The following is a 10,006-nucleotide window of genomic DNA, read 5'->3' as shown; positions in this document are numbered from 1 at the left end:
TCTTCTCACAAATTCTAATGTTCAGATATCCAGAAGCCCTAGAATACTTTTTTGAGCATGGTTCTTATGGTCTATCATGATATAGGCATCTTTCTGATAAAATATAATATTTCTAATAAATCAGAACTTCCTGACTATCTGTTATGCTATATAGATTTTCTCAGGAAGTCCCAGGTCCTCAGAGGAAATCCCCTCACAGCCCTCTCTGCACCTGCCCCTGGGGCAGCAGTCCTGTGCTCCTGGGTCCTGGGTGCCCCCTGATGCCCTGCTCATGCCCTGAATAGGAGGATCCAGTCTGGGATCACAGGACATTGGGCATTGGCCTCTAGCGAATTTAGCTCAGGATACAGGGCTGTTTGCTGGCTTCAGAATACTCCCTCAGGACACAGTACGCTTTTGACATCTCTGGACATAGTGAATTGTCCTTACTCAACAACTCTGTATGGAGACCACAAGCAAGAGCTTTATGACGCCACCAGTGAGCCCCTTTCCTGGATCTACCAGATACCCTGACACAGTGGACAGTCCTTTATGTCAGAAGCTCTCAGGGGTTTTGGGGACATCATAATTCTTTGGAGTCTCTAGTTGATGGTCCAATTGAAGTATGCCTGTTATGTGGTCTAAATATTCTATACTAACATTCAGTATATTACACACACACACACACACACACACACACACACACTTGATTCAGTTCTCTGCAATCTACTCTGAGTCTTCATAAGGCACCTGTATTTTAGTGACCTAACATGTTAAAAGCACAGGAAATTTAGGTACCAGTTTTGTAAAATCTAAGGTGTTACTAATTAATACAGTCCTCCCTTTTTGGTCATCAAATTCCCGGCACTGTCCCATATTATCCCTGTGTGGGCTCTGACAGCAGACGTGCATGCCCTCTGCCTCTCAGGTGTACTGCTCATGGTTCTCCATGGAAGCAGAATTAGAGAAAATGGATATTTATACTTACATTGGCTTTTTAATTTAATGGGCACACACATTATGCAGTGTGAGAAGTCCAAAGTCCATGACGTGCTGTTGCAAGCAGCAGACCCAGGAGAGCTGCTGAGGTAACTCAGCCTGGTGTGAAGGCTGCGGACCACGGGTGCCCAGGGTGAGGAGCAGACCTCTGTCCCAGCTCCGGAATCCAGCACACAGGCAGGAAGGGCTAAGCTTCTCCTCCCTGCACCGCGGTGTTCCCCTCAGTCCTTCAGTGGAGAGGCGATGCTCACCCACACGGGGGAAACACGCTACTTTTCTGAGCCACGAGCTCAAAGGGTATGCTCACCTGGGAACACACTGTGCACAGACCCAGAAAGAAGGTTCATCCAAGTGTCTGGGAAACCGTGATCCATTCAAACAGAAACAAAACAACAGTCATAACCATGGTGTTAGGAGACGAGTTCCTCAGTCAAAGACAATATTCGTCTCCATAATATCACATTTAGAGGAGGGAGAAGCAACCACGTTAGACTTATCTGGTGTTCACTTTCTCAGTATCTACATGTCGAATGCTGGCTACAGAGGAAGGTCCCCCTGCCTTCATCCTTTATTCTGAGTCCTGCTGGGTGTTCGGAGCGCCCTCTAGTGTCCTGAGCGCCAAGCCCTCCCATCCCCACAAGGAGGTTTGTGTCTGGGCTCACACTGACTTCCCCTCCTTGTGTCTTTCTCGGAGTGATACACGACCGCATCCTGTGCTCTCAGACTGTTCATGTACAAATAGGCAATGCTTTTGGAATTATCTCATGAGATGGAGAATCTTCCTTTCACAGATGCAGTATATTCTGTGGTGTGACCAATGACTTTATTTCTAATAAAACCTAACCACTCCAGTCTCTTTCTTGGAGTCTGGGGGATTAAGGTGATATAATAGTCACTGAACATGAATTCAGAGCCTTTATAGGAGAGTCTCCCAGCAGCACCTCGCATGGGACACCTGGAGACAAGACAGGCTCCTTAGGAGATGACACAGACACAAAGACACACACACACACACACACACACACACACACACACACACACCTGTAATATCTGTCTGTAATGTTACCATGTAAAATGTCAAAGTGAGAGCCGACTGCAGCCCCAAACTACACTGCACTTCCTCTGGGTTAGGTCCTGGGGTAAATGGAATCAGCAGAGTCCCTGGGGCTGGGGCTGCTCTCCCAGAGCTGCAGGGGCAGGACTGGGGTTATGAGCACATGGAGCTCCCCATTTACATGCGCTCCTCCCCTTAGGGACAGAGAAGTGAAGTCCCTGGATCTATCCTGGACTCGGAGTGACAAGCGTCCTCCTTGTGAGAGTGTAGATCTTAGAGTATTTTGGATATTTCAATCATGTTAATTCTCCTTCTCCTTAAAGACTATCTGACTCTGTATTGTTGGCAGGTAGCGCGATATTGACGGGGAACGAGAGCACAGCGGGTTGTACATTATATTTTATTACAACGTGGAAAGCCTGCTATAGATAAAAGCTGCCACATTCCATTTAAATTACTTTGATGGAAGCGTATGGACTCCACAGGCTAATTATCCCATTGTGCCCTCAGAGTCCATCGTGTCATTGAGCCCTTGGACCAGAAACCTTAAGAAAAGAGCAGGTTTTGCAGCCCCCAGGGTAAAACCAATTCATACCCAGACTGCAGGGAAGGTGCTTCTGTGTTTCCACCTTGAAACATGCGCTGTGGAAGTCAGAAGGAAAACCATAGCGGCCTGTCAATCTAGCATGGAAGGAGGATCCGATTGGTTAGTGGGAGGAATCAATAGGAAGCATGCAAAACCTTAATTAAACTGATTGGCTAAGTCAGAGCAAGCTCCTCCTTCCAAACCCAAAATTATAAACACTGGTTGAACAGAGATCTGGTCCTTCTCATTCTTTCTGCGCTTCTCTCCGCCTTCCTGCTGAGATGCACACCAGCCACGCTTGCAGCCAAGCTGTGTGTCTGACCGCTGGACGGCCTCGCGAGTCCAGGCTTAGAGCCGCCGCTGGACTGCACTGAGCTTTACATGGGCTAAAGCGAGGAGTGGGCTGCAGGGACGGTCATCCTCATCCTGGGCTTACTAAAGACAAGGCTGGGCTTGTTCGCTGTGACACAGAGGGGAAAGCGACATGGGGAACCTGTGATCAACCTTCTAAGTCAACCCTGAGTAAGTCCTAGTGCAGAAGCCTAAGCTGCTCTAAGTGTGGGTCCAATAAAATGCTTTCAATATGACACCGTAAATGAGTCCCATCACAACCAGTTTCAGAAACGATATCATTTCCATTTTTTTTATCTTCTTCAATTTCTTTTTTCAATGTCTTTTTTAGAAATTTTACTTAGAAAATTAAATTTAACAGTGTGACATTGGTCAATGAGTACATAGGTTTCAGGTAAACATTTCAATGACATTTGAACTGTTCATTAGGTTGTATACCCATCCTGCAAAGTAAAATAATTTTCCAGAATTGTATATTGGTCTCTCTTTACTCCCTTGTCTCCATCACCACCCCACACCCTCTTCTTCTGGAAAGTGTCAACAAGTTGGTCTTTTTGGTTCTCCCAACACCTGGGACCTGCAGATGCCACAGTGAGAAGGTCCTGGCCTGTCCTGGGGAGGCTGAGACTTAGGACACATCACTTATTTGACTTTGTGGTCTTGACAGACTTATGCTTGGCCCCTGCAAAGGAGTGCCTGCCAGAAAGACATACAGTATTGATAGTTGGCTTTGTGTTAATGACCACATTCTGGGAAGGTCCAGTGTGGACACATCCACTGGCTCCCTGGAGCAGGTACCAAGAAAGGTCCAGGGATACATGTCGTTAGCAGTTCCTTTCTTGTTGCAAATTCCTTTAAAACTGCATTTCTCAGGGACACAGCAGCTCAGTGCAGCCCAGGCTCCACTGCAGAGGTTGTTATGAGTGGACTTTCCAGGGCACGGCGGGTTCCAGACCTCACAGTTCTAGCATCTTTACCTCCCAGGACAGTGTCCATCCAGACAAATGACCCACCCAGAGATGAGAGAGTGGCGGGAGGTCAGGGGGGGGGTCCTCCACCCGGGAGGACAAGGTGCTGGCTGTCTGCAGTCTCCACACGTCACTGCTGCACAAGCAGGAGATGGGGGCGCGCTCAGCTGCGCAGTGTCCAGAGGGAATAGCAAAGCTTTTCAGACTCTGACAGACCAGCGTCCACATTCCACTCTCTGGAGTGTAGTGAGGAGAACGTGCGGGAGTCTGTAATCATCACAGCATGGGGAGTGGGGGGTGTTTAGCACTGCGTGGGGTCCATAGACCACAAAACAAGGCAGGAATGTGGACCTGCAGGACGTTGGAAAGCAGAGAGAAATTTGGTACAGCCTTCCAAATACATGGGTGATGACATTATGTTTGGATGTGACTATATCTTTTAGCTAAAAGGGAAATTGTCACCCTGTGAAGGAATCAAATAACAAAACAAAACAAACCAGTGGCTTCTTATCACAACCTGCTCATGAATTTTAAATCCCTTCTTTGAAAAATACAGAATTGGGCTAAAGTAGGTGAAATGTTAATTTCCTCACATCGGACACCTGCAAAGGCCTTTATGTCTTTAGCTGAGAGAGGACTAGCACATGCAGGTGAGGAAACTACCAAAGGCCGGAACAGAACCACACGGAGGGACCTACGGGAACAACCCTGGGTTCACACTGGGCTGGAAATGTCTTCTGTTGTCACCAGCTGCAGTAAGAAGCAATCACATGGAACGCTGGGAAGGTTTTGTTAATCCTATTCCGGAGGTACCTGAAACATTGAAGACACGATCAAGGTTCGTCGATTACACACCAAAGCTTTATTGTCTAGCTTGGCCAAGCGGCGGCAAACTCCAACAGTTGTCTGAGGCAGAGCGCCCGCCCTGGCCTTTTGTTCTACTTAGTTTTTATAGTTTTGTAAGTGGGAAGTCCAGAAGCAAAAATTGTAATTAGGAGCCCCTTACCACTATTGGTTATAGTCGTATGTCCTTTAACATGATAGGACCACGTTCAATTTGCAAGCCATACATCCTTTTGGAGAAAACAAAATTTACAAGTCAACACAATGGTAGAAAGATGTCTCTTTACATATTAAAAGGCATTCCTATATATTTTAGTGTTCATCTGCTATCTCTGTCCATAGTCACACGTGTTAACTACATGCATTTACATAGGAGAGGTAGTTTCCGTGGGGACAAATACCCGCAAATGGCTCATTGCTATAAGAAAAGGTTATTTTGGCTTTTCTTTTTCTGCACCTAGCTAGCCATTCACTCCTTTCCCCACAGGTGTGGTGGAATGTCTGGAAATCCATGTTTTCCTTCCCTTTGCATTTAAAATACAATGCCAAGGGCCATCCTGGTTATGCCAATCACACAGTACAGAGATTATTCTCACAATCTCTCTGCACACCTTAACCCAAATTAATAAAATGTTCTTCAAGCCTCTTAAAATATTAATATTAATTCTGTAGTTTTTGGTACTTTACAACACCTGCGGGTGAAGTGGCTCAGTGGCTCCTCAGTTTTACTCTCTAAGCCCAAAAAGGCTTCAAAGCAAATGTCAGAAGGAGCTCATAGTTTAAAAACGTCTTAACTGCAAACCAAAATAAGACACGTGCAATTACAGAATTAAATAATTTCAACATCTGTGAAGACAAAATTAATAAAGTCTAGCCCCACATGCCAAAGCAGCAGGGAGATGGTACCCATAACTGTTATAAGGTACTGCACCCCAGATTCTGAAAGGCACTGTACCTCACTTTATCGAGTTCACATAGAGACACCCAATCCAGATAAGTTTTGAAGAGTTTTATTAAAGGAGGAAATTTTAAATATGCCGGCCACATATGGCTGACAAGGGGCATCTGTGGGCCAAAATCATGCAGTCCCAAAAATAGTTCAGGGGCTGTTTATATAATTTTAATTAAACATGGGTGGGGAAATAACCTGACATCACAGTGTAAGCCTATACCTTTGTCCAGAGATACATACATTAACTACATGTTTTCAGGAGAGGAGAGGTAGTTTCCATGGGAACAAATGCCTGTAAATGGTCCATTAGTATAAGAAAAGGTTTTTCCTTTTCTACACCTGGCAGGCTATTCACCCATTTCCCCATAGGTATGGGGGAAGGTCAGAGAATCCAAGTCTCCTTCCTCTTCTGCATTTACAACACAATGCCATCGGCCATCTCGGTTTTATGCTAATCACAAGTATAGAAATCACACTTACAAAATCTTTCTGCATGCCTAGCCCAAATTAATAAAATGTTCTTTAAGCTTCCTAAAATATTAACATTAATTCTGTAGCTTTTGGCACCTTACAACATTCCCCACTGATTCTATTTCCTAAGTCAAATCTTTGACTTAATTTACTGATGAGCATAAGGCTGTTGTATAGGAATATTAACTGACAACAAGTAACAGATATTGAACAGACAGCACTAATAGCAATACAGTTCACTAAAGAAACAAATGTTACTGATCAATTTCTTATAAACTGCACAAACCTTTTGCAACTTACATAGAACTAATTGGCTTTTATAACAATTTACTTTTAGGCAGAACTCTTAATTTTAAAACTTTTAACCTTCAGTGACAATTAAGTTGACTTTCTTTTTAGTCTAGTTTTCCCTTTCCCCAAAGTCAGATGAAAAGGGAGTCCTCAGTAAGTTTCTCCAGGCATTCACCATATGTAAACCAACCTGCTTCCGGTGTGTGGCTGGAGTAAGGCACGCCAGTTTTCTACCGTAGCTGCAGTGGGAGTTTTCAGGATCACTGTGTGTGGGCCCGTCCACGTGAGATTCAGTCCTTGGGTGATGTACTTGATCTCCTGGTAATGTTGGAAGTGCCTCTTGGACAGTCTTTTGAACAGATTGCTGAGTAACCTGTAAATCCTGCAAGTACTTAGGAAAGGGGTGGTTACATTTCTTTTACTAGTGGATTCATGCATTTTATTTGCCCTGAACCTTTTGGGGCCGGTGGGCACAATGTTACTTTAAACTACCTTCGAATTAATATTGAGTTCCTTTCCTACTAGCTTTGAGACTGTGGACACAAATACAGGTCCAATACTAGAATGGGCAAGCTATACCTGGAAATAATTCTATATAAAAACTTCCTAACAATTGTCAATTATTTCATTAAAGTCTATTTTAAATGTTTACTTGGGGAAATTCCTTTTCTCCCTGTTTCTTTCTATAATTTCCTTGTTTTGCTCTGTATTCATTTGGACACAAACTAAATATTCAGATATTAAGCCTTCTGTAATAGATTCTAAGTTTGGCTTTTCTAATTATTCCTTTCCTGGTGGCAAAATCTTTTTCTAATTGGTTTTGAAAAAACCTTTGGCAATAAGGGTCCCCAAAACCCCACTGGCTTTAGGTGGCATCTATTCATTTGAATCACTATGTTCCAATTTTGAGGCGGACTGGAAAAATATAAACAATAAAATTCAGAAAACTAATGTTACCAAATACTATAACAAATGTCTTAATACAATAAAATGACTAAAGCCCATTGAATTATTAAACAGAAAAAAATTCTAACTAATATAACAGGATCCAGAATAGAATTCTTACAGTCACAAATGTCCTTAACACGTTAACGTAATTTTCACTAAATCTATGTTGACACTATCACTGCTATATATCATTTGCAAATATAATTCAATCTTACTTTAATCTGAGAAGCGGGGAGGCAGAGAGACAGACACCCACAAGCACCCACCTGGGATCCACCTGTCATTCACACCAGTGGGTGATACACTGACCATCTGGGGTGTTGCTGTGTTTCAAGTGGAGCCATTCAAGCAACTGAGCCAAGGCCATGGAGCCATCCTCAGAGCCCAGGCCACCTTTGCTCCAATGCAGCCTTGGCTGTGGCAGAGGAAGAGGGAGATAGAAAGAAAGGAGAGAGGGAAGAATGGAGACAGAGATGGGTGCTTCTCCTGTGTGCCCTGGCCAGGAATTGAACATGGGATTTCCACATGCTGGGCTGATGCTCTTTCACTGAGCCACCTGGCCAGGGTTAGTAATATCTAGATTCTTACTGCTGAGACCCTTGTGTGCGCTCTAATATAACAATATTTAAAGACATGATTAAGTTAAGAATGATTGAGTTAAATGTGTTCACATATGACATTATCCTAAATTATGGGATATCAATGCAATCTCAGGTGTAAGTTTCAAAGGAAACTTAATGAAAATCACAGTAAAAATATTGTGATCAATAAAACCGATTGTTGGTGTGGTTTTCCACCTCCATTCGGGTGAATGAGGATCAAGAGGTGAACACCGTGTGTTGGGGAGGACAAAGATCTGTGGGTGTTTGTCCAGGAGGAACACTGTGTGGCCAGGTGCTCCATTCAGGCTGATGTGGGGACTGGTGGACAGGGAGGGGACAGAGAATCTGAGATCAGCTCACAGCTGTCTAGACTGCGGTTACTTCCCTGTTAGAGGAAAATGTTTATCAGGCACACAGAAGGCGAGAGCACTGTGGATGGTTTATTTTTACAAAAATTAGAGAAAATAATGTAATACAGTGAAGGAGAAGTCTGTATAAACAGCAAACATATCATCTGCAAACAGCCAACGTTACAACATCGTTTGTTGTCTGTAGTGAGAATATGAGAAACTAGAGCTACAGAGAAGGAAGAGCCCCTGGATGCAGCTGAGAGCTCTGAGAGGAAACCCTGCTCCCACAGGAAGCCCCTTCCTTCCCCACCTCCCTCTGCACCTGCTCCTGGGGCTGGTCTCGGGCTCCGTGGGTCCGGAGCGCCCCCTGGTGTCCTGAGCGCCCCCTGCAGCCCGGCCCTGTCGTCCCCTCAGGGAGGTTTGTGTCTGGGCTCACACTGACTTCCCCTCGCTGTGTCTCGCACAGTAATACACGGCCGTGTCCTCGGCTCTCAGGCTGCTCAGCTCCATGTAAGCTGTGCTCGTGGACTTGTCTGCAGTTATTGTGACTCTGCCCTTGAACTTTTCCGCGTAGTTTGTGATGCCAACACCAGGATAAATCCACCCCATCCACTCGAGCCCTTGTCCGGGGGCCTGTCGCACCCAGCTCATCCAATAGCTGGTGAAGGTGTATCCAGAAGCCTTGCAGGAGACCTTCACTGAGGCCCCAGGCTTCCTCAGCTCAGCCCCAGACTGCACCAGCTGCACCTTGGAGTGGACACCTGTGGAGAGGAGACAGGAGTGTGTGGAATTCCCCATTGACTAGTCCTTGTCCCCCATCAACCCAGGGACTGCAGAGCCCCTTACCTGCAGCCACTGCCACCAGGAGGAAGGCTCTCCAGCTCCAGTCCATGGTGAGGGGCTGAGCTGTCAGGACTTGTGGAAGGGAGGGTGTATCTATGGGGGATGCTCTCAGGACACAGACACATCCATATTTAACCTACTCTACCTCACTTTATTTGCATATTCATGAGGCAAGCTATCTCATAACTGAATACCTGAACCCTTCTGTAAGAAGACAGTGAACAATGACAATGCTCATTGAGAGTCTGAGGGTCCAAGTCCTAATCCTTTTTATAAAAATATGTGTCTTCTCCCAGGTCCCTGAACCCTGTGCAGACAGAGATCCACCCACTGAGGAAGAATCCCCACAGGTCATGTTCCTCACTGTGAACCCACTTTGCGTGACACAGAGACCCCTTTGACTTGTTCTGGTCTTTCATATCCGAGTATCTTATTCCTGTATCTCAATTTCTCCTACCTGCTGCACCTAGTGACTTAATAAAACCAGCCCTGTTCCCAGATCCTTATTGCTTGAACATCCAGGAGCCTGGAATCCTCCCTGGAATGTGGCTCTATGTCTCATCAACTTACTGACATGTTCCTGATAAAATACAATATTTATGGGCAAATCAACTCTCTCTGACTACATATATATTTTATCGATTGACTCAGGCCCTGAGAGGTCATCTTTCTCTAGCTCTGTCTGTACCTGCTCCTAGGACAGTAACCTTGTCCTTGTGGGTCCTGAGCGACCCCTGCTGCCCAGTGTGAGCCAAGCAGGGGAGGGTCC

At 45.2% G+C, this 10,006-nt stretch overlaps 1 gene segment (V, D, J or C); it reads right to left on the bottom strand.

Annotated features, from left to right (window-relative positions):
- Positions 1 to 8,826: 8,826 nt before the first annotated feature.
- LOC136334129 (immunoglobulin heavy variable 1-46-like) lies at positions 8,827 to 9,286 on the bottom strand. The segment is given in 2 exon segments: positions 8,827 to 9,155; positions 9,241 to 9,286. Coding segments are annotated over 2 exon segments (375 nt in total).
- Positions 9,287 to 10,006: the final 720 nt, after the last annotated feature.

The sequence above is a fragment of the Saccopteryx bilineata genome, chromosome 4 (assembly GCF_036850765.1).
Source record: "Saccopteryx bilineata isolate mSacBil1 chromosome 4, mSacBil1_pri_phased_curated, whole genome shotgun sequence".
In the NCBI taxonomy this organism is placed as follows: Eukaryota; Metazoa; Chordata; class Mammalia; order Chiroptera; family Emballonuridae; genus Saccopteryx; species Saccopteryx bilineata.
Note: the sequence above shows the minus strand (reverse complement) of the source record. Positions and strands in the feature narration are given on the sequence as shown.